We start from the raw sequence: 23,226 nt of genomic DNA, 5'->3' as shown, positions 1-23,226 counted from the left end.
CTCGGACTCCCGAGACCTCCTACGCTTCCAATGGCAACGCAAGACTTGGCGGTTCACAAGCCTACCCTTCGGCCTCTCCTCAGCACCGTGGTGCTTCACAAAGCTACTACGTCCTGTGATTGCCATGGCTACGCCGGGGAGTTCGTCTAATTGTATACTTAGACAACATACTCCTTATGGCTCAAGATCGCTCCACTCTCCTTGCCCACCTACGGCTGGCCATAGACCTCCTTTCCGCTTGAGTTTCGTTATCAATTGGGAAAAGTAATGACTAACCCCACCACGCGGATGGAATTCTTAGGATTCCTTGTGGACTCAAGGGAGGCGACTCTGAGCCTGCCAAGGTCCAAGATACTCGCCATACGCAAGGAGTTACGCAGAGCCCTAGTACGGCCCCTACTCATTGGCCTACTGGCCTCATCTATACAGGCAGTGTTCCCGGGCCCACTCCACTACCGGGCGCTGCAACGCCTGAAGATCGCACACCTGAGAACCGGTGCATCTTACGCAGACCAGGTGTCACTGGACTCCGAAATGAAAGACGAACTGCGTTGGTGGATTCTCAACCTGTCCGCATGGAACTGCAAGGCGATCTTCGGCCCGCAACCGGAATTCACAATCGATTCCGATGCAAGCCTCCACGGATGGGGGGCCCATTGCGACGGGATTTCTACAGGAGGTCGTTGGTTGGCAGCCGAGTCACGGCTACACATCAACGCACTGTAACTTCTGGCAGGCTCCTTCGCCATCCGCAGCTTCGCGAGGGACAGAGCCCTAACTTGCATACGTCTACGCATGGACAACGTCTCAGCGGTGAGATATGTCAACCACCTGGGGGGTACACAATCAGCAGTGTTGGCCACCCCGGCGAAGGACTTTTGGGAATTCTGCCTGGAACGGAACCTGATGGTTCACGCGGAGTATCTACCTGGTCTGCACAACATCCACGCGGACTGGGGGTCACGTTATCTCTCAGACTCCAGCGACTGGAAGTTGGACCCAGAGGCGTTCTCCAGTTTATCATCTCTCTGGGGTCCCTTTTCTATCGACCTCTTCGCTTCCCGACTCAACACCCAGCTGTCTCGATTCTTCAGCTGGAGACCAGACCCGATGGCGGAGGCAGTAGACGCCTTCCTGCAAGACTGGAGTGGACCTCCTATATGCCTTTCCACCGTTTTCCATGATTCCACGCTTCCTCCTCCAGACCCGCAGACACCGGGCAGAATTAGTCATGGTAACCCCATTCTGGGAAACCCAGTCTTGGTTCCCCCAGATTCTCGAGATGATGATGGACTACCCACGGCTACTACCGTCATGCCACAATCTGCTGCTGGACCCGATGGGACGGTGTCACCCGCTCCGGTTGGAGAGCTCCCTCCCACTCCTGGCATGGCGGATCTCCGGGGACCCTGGGAAATCCAAGGAGTTTTGGACACAACTAGACGCCTGTTGGCGGAGGCATGGGCCCCAGGAACTAGATGAGCTTATGGGTCAGCTTGGCGAGCTTGGACTGGCTGGTGCATGGCTAGGGACGCGGATCCCGTTTCGGCCCCTGTAACCATGGTCCTGCAATTTTTGACGTCCCTCTTCGAGGCGGGGAAGGCTTACAGGACTATCAACCTTTACAGGTCAGCCATCTCGGCAATTCATCAAGATTTCGATGGATGCCCGGCGGGTCAACATCACTTAGTGTGCCGGCTCCTCCGGGGCTCGCGATTCTCCCGACCACCCAGGCCTCGCTACTCCACATCATGGGATGTGTCCATTGTACTATCCTTTATCTCATCGTGGCCCGCTAACTCAGCGCTCTCCATGAAGCAACTTTCTGCCAAATTGGTTTGCCTGCTCTGCCTCGTATCCTGCAAGAGGGTCTCGGAAGTTAGAGCCCTGGACTTCGATGCCAAGTCATACACCCCGGACGGGGTCACGTTCAACATCAGTCGCCGGACAAAAACCTCTATCAAGTCGGTGTCCTATCCTGTTTTTCCTGCCTCTCCAGCATTATGTCCCGTGGCTTGCCTTCGCGAATATGAAAATCGTACCAAAAGTCATCGTTCACATGTATCCCCACAGCTGTTCCTGTCCTTTCGACCACCCTTCCGACCGGTCTCTAGCACCACATTGTCACGCTGGGTGCGATGGTTATTGGATCAGGCAGGCATCGATACCACGATCTTCGGCGCCCATTCGGTCCGGGGGGCCTCAGCATCCTCGATGATGACCGCAGGGGCTCGTCTGGAAGATATTATGAGGACAGCCGACTGGTCTAGGGAATCTACTTTCCGTGAATTTTACTTTCGCCTGGCCCCACATTCTTTTACGGCCGTAGTTAATCAACTTTAAACTTGCAATATGAGCCTCCGTGTCTTGTTATAAAATTGCATGATTTTGCTATTACATGACGAAAAGTCATGATTTTATTAAAGACACGGAGGCGAGTATTGTCCCACCCACGTTTATTATTCATGTCTCCCCACCCATTTTTTGTATGTTACAACGAGTCACATTGAATTTTTTGGTACGGTAAGTGGGGCCATGTCTCAAGGATATGTTTATGTTATGATAGGCTTACTAATCCCTAGGATGTGGGTTTGTATTAATTTGGAATTTTTCTCCTCAGTTAGTACCTGACAATAGTTGCAATTATCGATCTTAACCTCTCGGCTCCTGTTTCTTTATGTTTTCACAGCCTAATCCAACAAGATGGCATGCTGTTATCCAACTTGAATGGACTCTTCCCGCTGACAATCTCTGGTCCTACAGCTCATCTGGTCGTGCTTCCCTGTTGTGAGACTCTCTAATTTGGACTATTGGACTCTGTTCTTGTTCTTGTTCGGACATTGTTACAAGGTAGCACCTTCAGAACGAGGGATATGGAAGGGAAGTGCTGCCTAATATACCGGGACCTGAGCGGGGAGGGGCCTATGTTAATGTATGTTCTTCATTTTTTCATTATATTTGTATTATTTGCTGCTATTGGTGGACAGTAAAGAAAGGGTTATGCAATACTCGCCTCCGTGTCTTTAATAAAATCATGACTTTTCGTCATGTAATAGCAAAATCATGCAATTAATCAATAGATAAAAAAAAGTGTCCAGCTGAATCAGTTTAGTAGAAAAAAAGCCTTGTTTGTCCAAAAATAAAAACTAATATGGACAAACCCAATTTCATACAATTACATACAATTATATATTATTGATTAAACTATATTGGAAAATTTATCAAGGCAAAGAAGCATTTTCATTCGAATAATATTTCTTTATAAATACTCAGCTCCTGGTTTGTCACATTTAGTTTAAATATCATATCATATCAAATGACATCAAGGTCCCTATGTTCTTCTGTTGGTGACGGTAAAATCGCATCTAGTAGATTTTGAACTTTCTGCCTAAACACATAATTGTACTTGATATTACATTTCAGATTCCACATACTCAGCTACTCTTTCTGTAAATAATTACCTTATTTAGCTAACATCCCAGGGACACTTTCTCTGTGGCAATTATTTGTATCATCTGTAAAAAGAATACTTAGCCCTTTAAATCTTCTGTATTGTCAGAATGATCCCTAGGGACATTACTAGTAAAGATCAGTGTACCACTTACCTTTACACATCATTATACAGTGCTGATGTGCAGCACATGATGTATTTTTAACACATTTGTGGGTAAATGATGGCACACATTTTACTGACATTAATATTTGTTTCAACAAATTCAACAAAATGTATTTAACCAAGTTATTCTGAATAAATCCTTGGATCTGGTAAACCTGTAACTATCAGGAATGGGATTTTTTTTCAAAACAATTACCGGTACATCACTAGCTTCTCCACAATACACATATGACATAATATTTAGTTACACACTAGTTTAGTGCTATGAAGTCTTTTAGTCATTTAATTATTATCATTTTTTTTGTGGTTTGCACAATTGAATTCCTCTTATCTGTGAATATAAGTACAGATTGGAATCAAACTATACCAATTTTGGCAAATTTATTTATTTATTACTTTTTGTTATGAACGTCAGTAGTTATGGTACCTTGTTCGCCTATTCTTTCCCCAATTGCTGAGCATCAGTGATTATAGCTACAGCTAGGGTGTGTAGATGAATAGTTCAGATGAATGCAGCTTCCAAGACGAATCTCCCCAGTCAATAAAAGGTTACCCAAACATGAGCCTAGACTTCATGAAGGGTACAACAGGAATAATGTTTTATTGATGCCACACTGGCTTTTATGGAAGTCCCAATGCAAGAGGACCTTCCACAGTACACAAAAGCGACAACCAATCATATTGCTTAATTACATAGTTACATAGTTACATAGCTGAAAAGAGACATGCGTTCAGCAATTTCAGCTTTCCTCACATTTGTTTTTTGCTGTTGATCAAAAAGAAGGCAAAAAAAAAACAGTTTGAAGCACAATTTTGCAACAAGATAGGAAAAAAAATCCTTCTTGACCCAAGAATGGCAGTCAGATTTATCCTTGGATCAAGCAGTTATTACCCTACATTGAAAGATTATATCCTTGAATATTCTGTTTTTGCAAGTATGCATCTAGCAGCTGTTTGAACATCTGTATGGAATCTGATAAAACCACTTCTTCAGGCAGATAATTTCACATCCTGATTATTCTTACAGTAAAAAAAACCTTTCCTTTGCCTTGCCTTACAGTTAAACACTCCCTCTCTCTGCCTGTGAGATAATTAGGTAAGCTAAGGGATAACCCAATTATCTCCAGGCAAAGGGAACACGTTTTTCCCAAAACTTGGAACACCTCTTTAAATACATGGTATCCCCACAAATGTCATATCCCCTGATAGCCCCGATCTGGTTCAGGGGTTTTCGAAAAGTATGGAAGTCTTAGTTCACCGACCGCACACGAGGCTCCTGCGCAAAACAGTTACATGAATTCAGTGTGTGTGGTCGGACAATTTAAAAAAAAGGCAAACTAATTAAAACACGAACGGAGCCTCCTGGCTCACAGGAGCGATTGTTCCCCTTGTTCGTGGGAACCGAACTACCGAACGGCGCTCTCTTAGCTGTTCGACAAAAGGAAGCAGGCGTTCGTATGTTTTCCAGCAGTGTTCAGGAAGTCAAGTGTCCGATTTTAGTTCCAGACACTCGACGACCAAGTCCCGCTGCCTCCTTTTGTGCAAACAAGATGTCCGCCATTTTCTCTTCCACGTGGCGTTCGACTATGCGAATGGCGGCCACCCAGACGGAGCGCTCAATTGACGGTTCCCTTTGTAGTTAGTGAGCCAGGAGGGTGGTCAGTGTTCGGTAGTTTAATCTACCGAGCCAATAGAAACTCAAAATAAACAAATGGTCTAAGAAAATCCTGAATACAAGTCTATTTTCTTCACACTTATAAAGCACTAACATATTCCACAGTACTGTACAATTAGGGGATAATGTACAATATACACAGACAAATACAAACAGAATAGAGTGCCCTGTGTATGAGATGAGATCTAGGCATTGAAATAAGTATTTGATCCCTTATCAATCAGCAAGATTTCTGGTTTCCAGGTATCTTTTATACAGGTAACGAGTTGAAATTAGGAGCACTCTCTTAACCCCTTAGTGACCAGACTGTTTCTAAATTTTCTTACCGTTAAGGACCAGGACTCTTTTTACATTTCTGCGGTGTTTGTGTTTAGCTGTAATTTTCCTTTTACTCATTTACTGTACCCACACATATTATATTTCATTTTTCTCGCCATAAAATGGTCTTTCTAAAGATACCATTATTTTCATCATATTATATAATTTACTATAAAAAAATTCTAAACTATGATGAAAAAATTTAAAAAACACACTTTTCCGAACTTTGACCCCCAAATCTGTTGCATATCTACACCGCCAAAAAACCTGCATGCTAAATAGCTTCTACATTTTGTACTGAGTTTAGAAATGCCCAATGTTAACATGTTCTTAGCTTTTTTTGGAAAGTTATAGGGCTATAAGTACAAGTAGCACATTGCTATTTGCAAACCATTTTCTTTTTTTGTAACACTGATATCTGTCAGGTGTCTCTTAATAACCCTTCACACACACAAGGGTTACTGCCAAAAAACACCCTAATATGTGTTCAACAACATCTCCTGATTACAGTGATACCCCCCAAGTATAGGGGTGTCAGGTTCTTTGGGGGCTAAAAGACCTCTTTTGGAAGGTGCATTTTCCAACTTGTAATTTTCTCAGCTGGTCATCACGCACCCATGTCCTATTTGGGACATTTTTGAAGGAGGCTAATGTAATTTATCCCCATCAAACCATATATTTTTAAATAGTAAACACCCTAGGGTATTTCAAATGGTGGTATTTTAACACTTTCCAGGCACTAATTCTGTCTTTTTCAAACTTGTGGGTAGTCATTTCTTTGTGTTAGTTTTCTCTCACATTGTACTTTAGGCATAGATTATCAGTTCCTGTTATTTGTTACTGACAAAGAACAGCCCAATATGTGTTCAGCAACATCTCCCAAGTACAACAGTGCCCCCAATGTATAAAGACAAAATATACACCTTTTACACAAAAACCAGTGGATAAAACTTGAGTGGGTATATATAAACTAATGAATAAAAATAAATACCCAAAAATATGTGGGAGTATGAAGATTCCTCTGTATCTTCAGGATAAACACAAAATATGATAGAAAAATCTCCCCATATATATACGTTGGATGTAGACAGGAGGATCAGTGTGGTCTTCTTTATCCCAGCATATTGACTTTAAGGGAAAGAAGATAAAAGAACATAGTGTACCACTTTAAAATATAGTAAAACACTTTATTGTCTGCACTTACAACATGCAAGAAGGTTAAAAGCCCATCAGATAATGTTGTGAACTTCTTGGTAGATCTCCCAGTCGGAAATGCAGTGCCCCCAATGTACAGGTTTTATGGGTTTTTGCAAACCTACAGTGGTCAAATGTAGGGCATTCCTCTTTTCCATGTTTGCACATTGAAATTTGCCAGATTGGTTTGCTGGGCCTATGTAACCTTTGAGATGGTATGGCAGCCCAGAAATGAAAATTAACCCCATCATGGCATGGCATTGCATTTGTAAAAGTAGACAACACACGGTATTCAAAATGGGGTATGTCCAGTCTTTCATATTTGTTTTTTTTTGCATTTTTTAACACAAAAACTGCACTTTTACTGGTGAGTTTATCATCGAGATATGTTTTACTGTTTTAAATACTCATATTTGTGTTTAGCGAAGTCTCCCGAGTATAACAATACCCCATATGTACAGGTTTTATGGTGTTTTGAAAACGCCATATAGGGCTTGCCCAATTCAGTTTGCCAGATTGGTTTGCTGGGTCTGTGTTGCCTTTTGAGACCATATGGTAGCCCAGGAATGTAAAATAAACCCATTATGGCATACCATTTTCAAATGTAGACAACCCAGGGTATGCAAAATGTGGTATGTATAGTCTTTTGTAGTAGCAACGCTGGCCAAAGTTAGCATTTTTTCTTTTTTTTTTTTTTTTATAAATGTGTTTTTTTTTTCAAGTTATATTATATATAATACGTGTGTGTGTATGTATGTATGTATATATATATATATATAGATCGGTAAGTACATGGGGGGAGAGGGAAGGAGAGGAAGGGTTAATTTTTGTAAAATTGTATTATTTATTTGTTTTAACCCTTTGAGGCACTCAGTACAGGAAGAGCATTGGAGGCCTGCCTTAGGCTTTTCCAATGCTCTGCTCCACACTGCTGGGCTCCACGTGCGGCAACCCAGAAGTGATCACTCTGGGGGGAGCGATCACTCAGGTCCACGGCAGTGTGGGGTGTAATGCTCTTAGACCGTCTCGAAGCGATCACGATCGCTTCCAGTGCTCAAATTTACCACGGACGTATGAGTTATGTCCGCGGTCCTAAAGAACTGTTTTATGTCAGACGTACCTCATACGTCCGCGGTCCTTAAGGGGTTAAAGGGAGTGCTCCTAATCTCAGCTTCTTACCTGTATAAAAAAGACACCTATCCACAGAAGCAATCAATCAGATTCCAAACTCTACACCATGGCCAAGACCAAAGAGCTGTCCAAAGATTTCAGGGACAAGATTGTAGACCTACACAAGGCTGGAATGGGCTACAAGACCCTCACCAAGCAGCTTGGTGAAAAGGTGATAACAGTTGGTGTGATTATTTGCAAATGGAAGAAACACAAAATAATGTACAGATGTCCAGGCCGGTCTCAATGTTGCCAATGAACATCTGAATGATTAAGAGGAGAACTGGGTAAAAGTGCTGTGGTCAGATGAGACCAAAATCGAGCTCTTTGGCATCAACTCAACTCGCCATGTTTGGAGGAGGAGGAATGCTGCTTATGACCCCAAGAACACCATCCCCACCAGCAAATATTCAAAATCAGCAGGGAATCAAATACATTTTTCCTCACTGTAGTTAGATAGCCTATGAGCTTGCAATCTAAAGGATATAATGGGGATGGGAGACATGAGGTAGCAGGGGGATAAAGGGTAAAGGAAGTTAACAGAGACTTGCAGCTACTTGTTGCAAAGGAAATGAGGACGTAATTACCGTATATACTCGAGTATAAGACGAGTTTTTCAGCACATTTTTTGTGCTGAAAAACCCCAACTCGTCTTATACAAGAGTCAATTGTCTGTATTATGGCAACTTACATTACCATAATACAGACAAGGACCGGGGGCTGGCAGGAAGCATTTACTTACCTTTCCTGCAGCTCCTGTCAGCTCCCTTCTCTCACCTCCGGTCCGTGCAGCTCCCAGGTCAGCTCCCTCTGCAAGTCTCGCAGAGACTTCATGCCAGCCCCCTCCTACACAGTGCACCCACTGGACCACCAGGGAGTGAGAGCCCCCCTCCCTTGTCAGCTAACAAGCAGGGAGGGGGGACGAAAAAAAAAATACAAAATATTAATAATAAAAAAATAATAATAAAAAAATAATATAAGAAAAAATAATAATATTAAAATAATAATAATTAAATAATAATAAAAAATGCCCACCCCCACCAATGCTCTGCATCACACACACACACTGCACTCATACACACACACTGCATTTATACACACACACTGCACTCATACACACACTGAACTCATACACACACTGCACTCATACACACACTGCATTCATACACACACACTGCATTTATACACACACACTGCACTCATACACACACTGCACTCATACACACACTGCATTCATACACACACTGCATACACACACACACACACTGCACTCATAAACACACACACACTGAACTCATATACACACTGCATTCATACACACACACTGCATGTATACACACACTGCATTCATACACACACTGCACTTATACACACACACTGCATTCATACACACACAGTGCATTCATACACACACACTGCACTCATACACACACACACTGCACTGCATTCATTATATACACACACTGCATTTATACACACACTGCACGCATACACACACTGCATTCATACACACACTGCATTCATACACACACACTGCATTCATACACACACACACTGTAAATAAATATTCAATTCATATAATTTTTTTAGGATCTAATTTTATTGAGAAATTTACCAGTAGCTGCTGCATTTCCCACCCTAGTCTTATACTCGAGTCAAGTAAGACTCTCAAACAGCTCAAAGACCATGCTATAAATTTAGTAGGAACCTGGGTGGGTGGGAGGAAGGACGAGTGGGTGGATGAAGTGCTTAGAAAAAAACTGGAAAGTTTAAGTATTGCTTTGTTGTGGATGCATAAAGTGAGCAGGGATGGAGATAAGACACAGTTATATGAAGGTATTTACAACCAAGAGGGGCAAAGAAAAGAGAGAGGCATTTGTTGTATAACATTAAAATGTTTACCAACCAAATTCTATCACCCAATATATTAATAACAGTGTACATGCAATATTGGTGGAATACATTCAATTTAAAAAAAAACACAAAAAACTGCATGCACAGAAAATTACAGTGGCAAACTACAGGTAAAAATGGCAACAATGCTAAAGTAATAAATGATGATATGGTCACAAAGTAAGAATTAATGAGATGAAGCATCTTCCAACCTTCAATCAGTACCTGAAAGTTGCAGGTTGATGACAAAGATAGATTCAGTATTGCTTAGATCTGGAGGTGTGAAAAAGGGAATGAACCGGGGAGATGGGTACACCAAAATAGCTAAAGTACAGTAAAGATAGATAGACAGAGATAGCAGACCTCACTATTATTAGGGTGAGGAGGGTTGGTAGGACTTTATTCTATTGTTGGGGCGTGGCTAGGAGCTTGGGGAAAACTGGTCCACCCTATTGGGGGGAGGGGAGTTGGCAATGGCATGTACACACCCTTATGTCACTAATACCCCCCCAGAAGCTCATGTGTGGGGAGGTTGGGGGACAGACGTGTGTAGGGAGATGAAGAGTAGCTTGTCCACCCTCTTTTGATTTAACCTCCATCCACCAAAAGCCCATGAGTGAGATGGTGGACACTAGCATATGCTGCCAATGGATGGAGACTAAGGGGTACATTGGTATGTCCCCCATTTATTAAATAATGGCCCCAACCTATGGGCAGGAGAATTGGGGACAAATATGTGCCACCTTCCCCAGATAATTTTAAGTCCCCCCCCCCTACAGAACGTCTCCCCTAAATTTTTATATAGAGCCACCATCCACAGGCCAAGGGTGAAGGGTAGGGGGTGACATAAGCCCCGAACCAGTGCCCATGGGGTGACATACCAAGGGCCAGGTCCCCATTAGTTTTTTATATACCCATCTCAATGGGATGAAATCTTTATTAGTGACTGGGCAGCTCCTTAGTTGATATTTTTTATTTACAGTAAACAACCGCTGGCTGTTCACTGTTTATAGAGTAGTTGGGTACCCCGAAGGGGAAGCAACTGGGTGTGTGTCTAGGGGCGACCAAGACAGGGGGTAACCCTCACATACATGTGTTAGTTGAGAAGTAGACATAAACTGGTCAAATGAAAAAGGGCGCCCCCTAGTGCATAACTATACATATGTACAACGAAATTGTAAAACGTAACCTTTAATGGTGACTGTAATAAAAAACTCTAGTAGAGAGTTTGAGAAAGAAAATAATAATAAACTTAAAATAGGAGGATAAGTGTCTAGAAGGGGATAATAATCCTAAGGGTATCACCTAGAGGATATAGAGCTAGATAAAGCTAGAAATCCCCCCAACCTGTATAGTCCATCTCACAAAAGCAATCCCTCCTGGAATTACCAAAATATAAATGAGCCGCTTCTGTAGTCACTATGTACAATCCCTATATACAGTGCTTGCTTGTAGCAAAAAATATGTGCACACTTAGGAAAATACTGTAACAGAAAATAGTGATAGAAGGGGTTCACGTGATTAAAAGCTAGTCTGAGTAAAGTAAATAGAAGGATACATTGTGGCAGTTTGCATAACTTCTATTGCAATTCTGTCACCGGGGGACGGAAAACAAAAAATGGGAGGAAAAAACCTGAGATCTAGTAGATCTAGTAGATCGGCCAATTCTGGCGCGAACGCGGCACACACACTCCCAGCATGAATCAAACGTAGTGGGCTATTTAAGGAGCTCCCGTTGCTTTGACCCACTGTTTAGCCTCAGACGAAGGCGCGTTTAGCAGCGCCGAAACACGTGTTAGGTAGCAGTAGGAAGGATAGTTCAAGTTTGGACACCGACCAGTATAGTCTCTCTGTAAGATCAGCTAGTCAGTTCAATATCATTGGACCTTCGTACAATTTAGATAAGGGGACGGGGGAACTGTGGGTGACGGGGATTTTATTAACCTTTCGTCAGATCTTGCAATTTACATTGCCGGTCAGTCTCTTTTCAGAGCTGTCTACTAGATCTCAGGTTTTTTCCTCCCATTTTTTGTTTTCCGTCCCCCGGTGACAGAATTACAATAGAAGTAATGCAAACTGCCACAATGTATCCTTCTATTTACTTTACTCAGACTAGCTTTTAATCACGTGAACCCCTTCTATCACTATTTTCTGTTACAGTTTTTTCCTAAGTGTGCACATATTTTTTGCTACAAGCAAGCACTGTATATAGGGATTGTACATAGTGACTACAGAAGCGGCTCATTTATATTTTGGTAATTCCAGGAGGGATTGCTTTTGTGAGATGGACTATACAGGTTGGGGGGATTTCTAGCTTTATCTAGCTCTACATCCTCTAGGTGATACCCTTAGGATTATTATCCCCTTCTAGACACTTATCCTCCTATTTTAAGTTTATTATTATTTTCTTTCTCAAACTCTCTACTAGAGTTTTTTATTACAGTCACCATTAAAGGTTACGTTTTACAATTTCGTTGTACATATGTATAGTTATGCACTAGGGGGCGCCCTTTTTCATTTGACCAGTTTAGGTCTACTTCTCAACTGTTCACTGTTTAGTAGACATGCCCTCCACCTACTTGCGGAACCCCCTTATACTTATTTGGGGGTCATATTGATTCAGTGGTGGGAGGATGAATGGATGGATGTATAGATAGATAGATGGACAGACATATTTACTTAACAATTATATACATATGTACCTTAAATATTACTGCTTTTAAGAAAATGTAAATACTTATCAAACATTTAGTAATGAAATATAAATATATAATGTTGTATCTTTTTATATATAAGCTATGTAAATTCAAATTATTGTATTATGATATGATCTGTTCAGTATAAAGATGCAATATAGGTAGATAGACAGGTAGATTTGGTTGAGATTTGCAGGTAAATTAAAAGACATACAGAGACAGGTTGACAGACAGACAAACAAACATACAGACAGTTTTGGTTGGAATTGGTTCACATCTGTTCATTTATTACTGTTATTTGTTTTGTTTGTTTGTATGTTTTGTAATGCAGCACTGCTCTGAAATGCTGGATAAATAATAGCATTGATATTCAAATTATTCTCTTCCCATTTTCTTGTCTGTTTAGATGCATTAAGCAAATGTATGTGCCAGTAAATGATAAATCAAATACATTTGGATGATTGCTGACATCCTTTACAATGACATTCATATTGTAAATTGGATTTTATGTTTCAACATGATTCTTCATTGCATTTATTTTAGATTTAACTGATGTCTTCTTGATGTCTTGATGTCTTGATGTCTTTCCATGGTTATAGTAGTACTGTGGTTAATTATCCACTGCTAAGATATATTTTCTCAATATAAACTAATTTCAACTTGAATCAGAATTTATCATAAGTTATATTTGATCATTACTTTTTTATTTCCCAAGGTATAAATATGCACAAACAAAGAACACAAGATAATACCACTACATCCTTGTATTATTGAATACACATTTTTTGTTTTTGTTTTTAAGAAAGCTCTATTATATTACCATATTATAACACTATAAAATCAACACAGGATAGCATTATTATTTATTGCAATAAATGTGCATTACTCATTAAAAGGTGAGTAGTTTAAATTTGACAACAGACTTGAAAATAATTGAATAGCTGGGGAAAAAAACTTCAGCTGTGTTTATAACATTTTTTTATTTCAGTATATTGCCAGTTTAGGGTATAGATCTATCAGTTGTAGAAATTAAAGAACAGCTTGTGCCACATATCATATGTTGAATATCAAATCAATATCTGAATCATCAAAAATTAGGTCCGAATTATCAAACTGTATTTTTGAGTTCCAATTTAAATGCAGAAATAAAAATGTTTTACAAGAAAACGTAAATATAAAAAAAACTAGACTGTTAGGAAGACATGATTCAGTGCACCAAGGAAATCAAGAGAAATAAGGAAGAAACCTGGTAAATATGGCTCCAAAATATGTACTTTTTCAAAGTGCTTATTGACTAAAAAGGGTAAAAAATAAGACGAGGAAATCAATTATATAAAGGTTCAGGAAAAAAATAATGATTTCTTCAAACTATAAAAAGTGTGACAAATTTAAAAAAATTCTCTATTTAGTGAGGAAATACTTGTAAATGTATTTCAGAGACTAGGTTAAGTTTGGGGTAAGGGGCAAACAAACAGCCAATGGAATGGTATAGCCATATACTGCATATATTACAGCTATTTACTATTTTTGCTAACTATTGATTGAAGCAGAACTCCTCTTTTTCTCAGTATTTGCACTCAAAATACTTATATACTGACACTGGTCGACATTTATATTGATTGGTACAAAACAACAACAACACCTGCAACAAAGTGTAAACAATCACACCGAGTAGGGGTGGACCCTTCAGACTGAATATAGTTGTACAGTCATAGGCGTGCGCAGCCTATTGCATTAGGGTGTGCACCCTAAAGCACAAACACACGCCGCATGTATATGTATATATATATATATATATATATATATATATATACACACACACATATATACATACACTGCTGTGTGTGTGTGCTGTTAGTGTGCTGTGTGAGGGTGGTGTGTGTAAGGGTGCTGCTGTGTGTGTGTATGTGTGAGGGTGCTAGTAGTGTGCTATGTGGGTGAGGGTGTTTGTGTGTGTGTGTGTGTGAGGGTGCTGTTTGTGTGTGAGGGTGTTTGTGTGTGTGTGTTAAGGTCCTGTTAGTGTGCTGTGTGAGGGTGCTGTGTGTGTGAGGGTGCTGTTTGTGTGATGTGTGTGTGATGGTGCTGTGTGTGTGAGGGTGCTGTTTGTGTGACGTGTGTGGGTGTCATGTATTTCTGAGGGTGCTGTTTGTGTGTGTGTGTTTGCGAGGGTGTTGTTAGTGTGCTGTGTGTGAGGGTGTTGTGTGTTTGTAAAGGTGCTGTGTGTGTTTGTGAGGGTGCGGTTAGTGTACTGTGTGTGTGAGGGTGCTGTATGTGTACTGTATGTGTGTGTGAGGGTGCTGTGTGTGTGCTGTTTGTGTGAGAGTGCTGTATGTCTGTAGGTGCTTTTTGTGTGTGGGTGCTGTATGTGTGTGTGTGTGCTGTATGTTTGGACAGATTGTGGAGGTGGGGGCAGATTAGTAAACATCCCCCCTCCCTTCTTACCTTATGTAGGGAGGGGGGATCTTTGCTTCCATGTGCCATCCCTGGTGGTCCAGTGGAGAGTGAACTCTAGCCTGCGGGGCTAGAGTTAACTTTCGTGAGATCTGAGCGCTCAGATCTTGCCAGAGGAACCTGGCGGAGCTGCTGTCTAGAGCTCCCCGGGTCCTCTCCTGCCTCCCTTCATGCTGCTGTGGGCCGGTGAGGTAGATCTTTGATCTCCCCGCCGGCCCATGGAGGCTTAGAGCAGAGCCGACACTCAGCGCCGGTTCTGCGTGAGCCGACAGGGGAGAATAAAGTCCTGGGGAATAAAGTGTGGGAACCAAGATTCCCACCCCCCCAAAAAAAATAATATACACTCCAGTGTGTGTATGTATATGTGTGTGTGTGTGTGTGTATATATATATATATACACACACTCATACATTCATAGACACACACATTCACAGACACACTCATACATTCACAGACACACATATTCACATACACTGACACACATACACATTCAGAGATACACATACACAGACACACACACACACACACATATTCACAGACACACACATATTCACATACACACACACACACACACACACACATTCACACACACATTCACAGACACACACACACACATTCACACACACATACACAGTCAAAGACACACACACACACACAAACACAGTCACAGACACACACACACAGTCACATTCACACACACACAAATTATTATTTTTTTTATTAAAAAAATGTCCACCCAGCCTCCCTACCTGGAGTGCTGGCGTGGACTTGTCCCTGGGGTCCAGTGGGTCGGGCGGCTCTCTCAATATCAGCCGCGGCGAGGGAGCTGTGAGCTCTCTGCTCCCTCTTGCCGCGCGGGCTGTCTCCTGTAGCTGGGAGCCGGAATATGATGTCATATTCCGGCTCCCAGCATCAGCAAGCAGCGCGTGGCGAGAGGGAGCAGAAAGCTCACAGCTCCCTCGCCGCGGCTGATATTGAGAGAGCCGACCGGGGGGGGGGTGTGTCCATAACCTCTTGCCCCCCCCTTCCCATCCATGACAGGGGGGCATGGGGGGAGGAAGGGGGGGCGCTGAGTGCCTGCAGGAACGGTGTTCCTGCACAAAAAAAGTGCAGGAACTCCGTTCCTGCAGGACTCAATCCATAGGCGTGCCGCGGGGATTAGGGTGTGCCCAGGCACACCCGGCACACCCCGTGCGCACGCCTATGTGTACAGTATGATAATACTTATGTATATAAATGATAAGGGAGTCTTCACAATGTCTGTAAGATAATAATAAAAAACATAGTGTATACTGTTTAAGTAAAAATAATTAAAAAGCAGTAAGTGGAACAACTCACAAATTGCAGAGCAGTGCCAGGCTCTGTATATTCAGCCCAAAGGTGCCTTTCCAGGCTATAATCGAATCTCTGAGAGACAGAGATCTGAGAGACATTGAGAAAGACTTTAAAAGTCAAAACGCGTCTTCTTATTTGGAAGACTTTTATATTTTATATTTATATTTTTTTTACTAATTTGTTTTTACTTACCTTTAATACATCTTTATACTTCATCCTCTGCTGCATCCTCATCTGCTGTTCTGTGGTCCATCTATATACCAGTGGCCTATGGAGATTCGATTATAGCCTGGAAAGGCACCCTTGGGCTTAATATACAGAGACTGGCATGGCTCTGCAATTTGTGAGTTGTTCCACTTACTTCATTTTTATTATTTTTACTTAAACAGTATACACTATGTTTTGTATTATTATTTTACAGACATTGTGTGTTTGTTTACACTTTGTTGCAGGTGTTGTTGTTGTTTTGTACCTTTATTAAGGTTTGGGGGGAAACACCTATCTCACCCTATTATAACATTATATTAGAACAGATGGAAAAGAACAATCTCATAAAGATACGGCAACACGGATATCCATTGTGAAGGAATGGGTTTATTTTTTTTTGGATACAAAAAAGTTTCCCATTAAGTAAACTGCTGGAGTTTATACTCATTAGTGATATTTTTTAAGGAAAGTCTTACAGATGTGCCAGAAGATGTATACTATATGCTGGAGATGTAAAATAAAGATGAACACATGATAAAACTATCAGGGCATGTATAGGAAATCCTTTTCTGTCCATTCAAAATGATTAAACAATTTACTGGCTGTAAAATATAGGCTCGTCGCTCTGTTCCTTTTAAATGGACCTAAATTATCCAGGCAAGGGCTATATCTGATAAACTGCATTCTAAAGGAAAAAAAGTTCAGTATAGCAGGTCCATAAATGATTAGTTGAGCAGGGTCCTACAGGTATCTTTATTATTTAAAGAATAGTTTTCACCATCCCTACATTTTGTACTGTTCAAATGTTTATGTATTTATAGTGATCTTCTGAGTATGTATTTGCTTAATTTAAAGAATCCATTTCAGACAAGTCAAAACTTGCTCACAGATATTTAAAGGGTCCTATAATAATAATAATAATCCTATAGTGCCAGGAAAACAAACCTGTCTCCTCCCCCGCCGACGTTAGCTCCCGAGTGGTGCCGAATGCGCATGCGCGGCCAGAGGCCCGTGCGCATTCAAACCTGCCCATAGGAAAGCATTACTCAATGCTTTCCTATGGGGATCTTATTTGATGCTGGACTCCGTGAAGACATCCAATGTCAAATAAGTGCGATTTACTCCGGCATAAATCGCGGCAGCGGCCTCTAGTGGCTGTCAGGGAGACAGCCACTAGATGCTGGATTAACCCTGCAGTGTAAACATAGCAGTTTCTCTGAAATTGCTATGTTTTCAGCTGCAGGGTTAAAATTAGGGGGGCCTGGCACCCAGACCACTTCATTGAGCTGAAGTGGTCTGGTGCATATAGTTGTCCTTTTAGCAGGTAGACCTACAAATATAATTAATACAAATAACAAATTGGGTCCGTCGGTTGTCAAAGATCAGCAATGTATCCACTCAAGGTGTAACAGACTTTTTACATGTGGATACTTTGAGTATGTCAACTATATTTAATCAACATATTAGTATCATGCTCCAGGGCTATTTTGTTTTACATGTTTTACCCAACCTAGAATATTGCCACCCTAGCAATATTCTTTCAAAATGTACTGTTGTGCATCCTCTACATATCTCAATGCGATTTACATAAATTGTTTACACAATTCTCCAAGAATTCCTAGCTCAACATGTTAGCACAGACAGGTGTTGTGTTTCAGTATTAATTCTGTATTTGTACAGACACTCTTAGCAATAGAGTATTGTTTTAAACAGAGCTTCTTAGAGGAAAGTATGGGTTGTGATCCGAAAAGGACCAATGACCAAAAACCATAAATGGACTGCCCAGTTTTGGCTTTCCAGGTATCATCAGCATGGTAGAAAAAACACTTAGGGCAAATTAGAATTGGGATACAGCAACAACCAGTAGATTTGTAATACATAAATGAAGATGAGACATTAGGAAACAATCTCTTCTTATCAGATACCTTTGGGAGGCACCATGCAAGGAAGTACCAATCCTTAATAACAGGTAAAGACCGCTACATAGCAAACAGCACACTCACAACTAACACTCACCAAAATAGAAAAAGTTTTTTTTTGGCACATACAAAAGTATAACATCACAGGGGGAGCATAATACGAAAACCCCTTTACATCCTAATTATATTTCAGATCTCTCAGTCCTTAGTCATAGGACTACTTAGTTAATTAGGACTAACTAATGAACACAATAAAACTCCCCACCGGTTAATGCAAATTCAAAATCTACTGTAGTGCATCACCTGTCCTAATGTGTTTTATACCCCACCTCCTATAGACTGTAAGCTCGTTTTTGCAGGGTCCTCTTCAACCTATAGTTCCTGTAAGTTTTCTTGTAATTGTCCTTTATAGTTAAATCCCCCCTCTCATAATATTGTATAGCGCTACGGAATCTGTTGGCGCTATATAAATGGCAATCATAATAAGAATAACAATGATAGGCAGAGTTAAATACCTTATTCAGTTTTAAAAATGTTCCCTGTTTGGGAACCTCCTGGGCAACATGTGAAATTTTCTTGAATCATTTGTATTGCACTATATACAAAAAAGTGTTGCCAAATATTAAAGTTTTTTTTTTTTTATCAGCAACTTGATATGTCCCACAATCACTAACCTCTTCTTTCAGGCCTCTTCTTACTAATTTATCCCTCCCACTGCTTATCTTTTTTGTATTTAAGTTACAGGTTACATAGAATCAAGGCCAACTACGTTTATAAATCATTATCTTTTTCTTACCTCGTGAATCCCAAAATGAGCATAGGAATCAAAGTAGTAATCCCGTGATGTCATCTCTTCTGGATTTAACAATTTTGCCATTTTGCCTCTACCAGGGCAACCTGGTTGAATTGGCGTATGTATAACATGCGGAACTGACTGAATTGGTTTCGGAATTACCACTGGTTGGATAGGCTGGGAAGGACAAACCTGCAAAAATACATAAAAAAAAAAAAATCAAAAGTGTTTCTGAAAAAAGAATAGAATATAAAGAGCTTGGTTTTATTCAACACATCGTTTGCTGAACTAGAAAATAATTTGAGAGAGGGAGAGGGAGAGAGAAAGAGAGAGAGAGAGAGAGAAAAAAACAAGGATGAAATCTAAAGAGAGACTAAAAAAGAACTTGCTAAAAATAAAGAGCAGAATAAATCAAATAATAGCCTTTAGTGGAACACTCTATCAGTCCCAGGAGAATCTGCACAAAAATCATAATGCAACCACAGTGAATGACGTAAAAAGAATATGATAAATTTGGATCTTTTTAAAAAAATATTGATAAGTAACGGTAAGTAGTATTTTTAAAATGTTATATCCATTGACATGCACCAGGTGTTTCTACAACACAATATAAATGTGGGTCACGTATACTGCTTTCTAAAAATAGTTCCTATCAATTTCCTGCAGTCGCTTTGAAAATGCTCAACAGAACTCCATTACATTTACATTTCAAGATTGTCCAAGTGTTCTCTGAATATTTCAAGACAATAAATTGTCTGTGATTCAAAATAAATGTTTGAATGCTGAAGTGACATTCTAGTAAGAGATACTTATACAATTAAATGTGTATTTTTCATTTTTCCAAAGGCACTTATTTCCAGCAAGGTACATGCAGAGATATTCACTAAATACAAAATGTAATCTGTTTTAGCAAAATTCAGATTAAACTAACTGAATCTGCTCGCAATTAACCAAATCAGTGTATCTCTTTGGGTTCCATCCAGCATCTGCTTCAAGAACAGTTCTAACATGTGAACACCAGATAAAATCTATGATCTGCATATTTACTAAACACCACATTTTCACTAGATTCACAAATAAACAAAGCCAGTAGAAATAACCCACAGAAATCTGCAATATTTTGAAGAGGGCAAATAGTTAAAGAAGAGGGCAAATAGTTAAAACAATAAATAATTAAATATAACTGGGAAAACCAAAGATATACATAAATCAATATCATGACAATTAAATAGCCTAAATAAAAATGCTTTCATTATTGGGGTACAATTGGGACCCTCTAAGGAGTTAACTTTATACCATGGAGTTGGTGATCAAAATGATACTAATGATACAACGCTGTGGAATTTGTTGGCACTATATAAATAATAATAATAATAGCTTGTATTAGAATTTGCAGTTGTCTGACAGTGTGCACAAGATCGGTGGGAATTAAACTCCTGGTCAGCAGTTGCCGTTTACAGCTTGTGTTATTCATTCAGCCTCTTTGTGTATTGGTTGGTTAGATCAGTGGTAACCACCTCATCAGTAAGTGTTCTTGGGTAAGACACAAATGCAGACATTTTTTGTATCACTCAGCCTTGTTACAGTGCAGCCACCCATCATATGTGTTCCCTATTAAGGGTTAATAATATATAGGGGTGTATATAAAAAATACCCCTTTCTGTCTCATTAGAGATCTTTGCCAGAAGCTCAAGGAAGCAAGGTGAATGGTTAGAGTTAGGACCCACCTGGGAGGGTCTGCCTTGATGTTGGCAGGTGGGCTCTCATGGCCATTGGAGGTAACTAAAAAAACTCAATTTGTTTAAAAATACATAGGGATATGGGGAGAGCGCAGGTAACTTGTTTTTCTTTGTTTTTTTCTTGGGTAAGATACCTAATGATATATATTCGTCTTGGCCAGATTGTAAGCTCATCTGATGAGGTCCTTCTTCACCTCTAAATTCCCTTTCTATACTTCTAAATGCTGCACAATTTGTTATAAATGCTTATAATAATAATAATAATAATAATAATAATAATAATAATACTGATAGAGCGGAGAAGTGAAATGCAGCTCCTCCTCAGGAGTAAAACTCCCAGTAACCTCAAGCTGTTCCAGTACATGTATATCCTAGTACAGAGTCCCTGAGATTAGAGCCATGCACACTGTACAGTGTCAGTCTCACTGTGTATTACAATGTTTAATACATGGCGTGACTTTATCATCTGTGCAGAGCTGGCTTTAAAAACATTACTGGCACATTAATATAAACACAGCAGACAGACTATTAAACAAATAGAATGTTTTAGCACTGAGTCAAATACTGTGCTGATATTAGTCTCTCTGCACAAATCTTATGTTTGTAAATATACTGATTTGCATTTTTATTTTATTATCTTTGGGACACCATGCCACATGAAAGAAACACACTCCATCTCTAATTTTGTTTACATGAGATTTACCATCACGTTCTATGTTGCTTATTGGACAGATGTAAGGAATTTTAATTTCATGGCACATTCCATTCTCTTGGGCCATTAATGATTCAGGCATAAATGCAATGAATCTAATAAGAGGTACAACACACTTTGCTTTTTCAGCAAAATACTTCATTGGCAGGCCGCTTGGATACACAAATGTGTCCAGAGTGCAGTATATTTAAGATGTGATGTATTGCATGTCATTCTATGTCATTACATTCATGCATGCTATATAAATTAAATGTATTAATCTTAACAACCTATGGAAGTAACCCATGAGTCAAATAATGAAGCACCCTAGACTTGGGCATTCATTTTCAGACAAACACACTTTCATCTGAATTGTGGTTATTTGACCACTCATACAAAAGACAAATGATTTACCTCTCAGAGCACTCTGGTAGGCTTAAGCCTGAGTCAAATTGCATGGCACGGAAAAGCTTTATAAGGCTTTCTCCGCCCTGCAAACTCAGTCTGAGCGGAGCCCTTGTGGGGTCAAAATGGATTATTTTTTTGTTGAGATTTTTTTCTGTTTTTATATATTTATATATATATAGATAGATATTTTTATTTATTTATTTATTTATTTTACTAGTTGTACACAACTTTTTGGATTTTTATTTGGTCTTTTTTAGGGCTGAAAAAAGAAGATGGAATAAAAAAAGCTTATGGTAAATATAACTTTTTTATTTTTCAGGTATTTAGTTTATTGCTCCCCTCACTATTCTAATGGTGAGGAGATAGGTAGGGTATTTCTTCATTTGAGGTGGACTAGGGGCTTGGGGATCCATTGTCACTGGGTGGAGGTGACTAGGGTCTTAGGGATCCCTAGTCACAGGGCGAGGATTATTTTTATATTAGCCCTCACACATCGTCAATGGGAAAAGGCTAAGGGGACAATAGGTCCACCCCCCATTTTATTATTTACGACCCGCACCTGCCGCCAATGGGTGGTGACTGGTGGGGACAATAGATCAACACCCCACTTAATTATTTAGGACCTCCACCGGCTGCCAGTGGACACTATGCCCCCCCCACTCAATCTATATCAGAGCTTCAATCCTTGGCTTCGGGTGGTGGGGCCTGGAAGGGACACTTGGTCGGTGCCAGGTCCCTCGATTACATTTGCAGTAGCTGCTCAGTCGCTAGTCTTTTCTTATAGACTAAAAAAAAAAAAAAAAATCCAGCCACACATGGACTCTATTCCAAACTGCAGAGTTTATTGGAGTTGAACAGGCAATGTTTTGAGTTTACACAGTAGCCTCTCTGAAGCCATCAAATACTTTGTTTTCAATTGCTTGGGATTGTACGGGATTGGAAACAAGGACCTATCGCATCCAAAGCGAAAATCAAATCCCTAGACAAACGCTTTGTTTTTAATTGCTTGGGCTGGTGTGGGATTTAACCCCTTAAGACCGCAGGACGTACTATGCCGTCCTTATTTTGGTGGCTCTAAAATCCGCAGGGCGGCATAGTACGTCCTGCGATCTTATGTACTT

The 23,226-nt window shown here is 40.3% G+C and overlaps 1 protein-coding gene across 1 annotated transcript in view; it reads right to left on the bottom strand.

The window, feature by feature from the left end:
• PRMT8 (protein arginine methyltransferase 8) overlaps positions 1-23,226 on the bottom strand; it is a 276,310-nt gene that overhangs the window by 172,937 nt on the left and 80,147 nt on the right. Inside the window, exon 2 of the mRNA XM_063447793.1 lies at positions 19,271-19,459. Within this exon, the coding sequence (XP_063303863.1) occupies positions 19,271-19,459 (189 nt within the window). The remainder of the gene's footprint in view (positions 1-19,270; positions 19,460-23,226) is intronic.

Source organism: Pelobates fuscus, chromosome 3 (assembly GCF_036172605.1).
Source record: "Pelobates fuscus isolate aPelFus1 chromosome 3, aPelFus1.pri, whole genome shotgun sequence".
Classification (NCBI taxonomy): Eukaryota; Metazoa; Chordata; class Amphibia; order Anura; family Pelobatidae; genus Pelobates; species Pelobates fuscus.
Note: the sequence above shows the minus strand (reverse complement) of the source record. Positions and strands in the feature narration are given on the sequence as shown.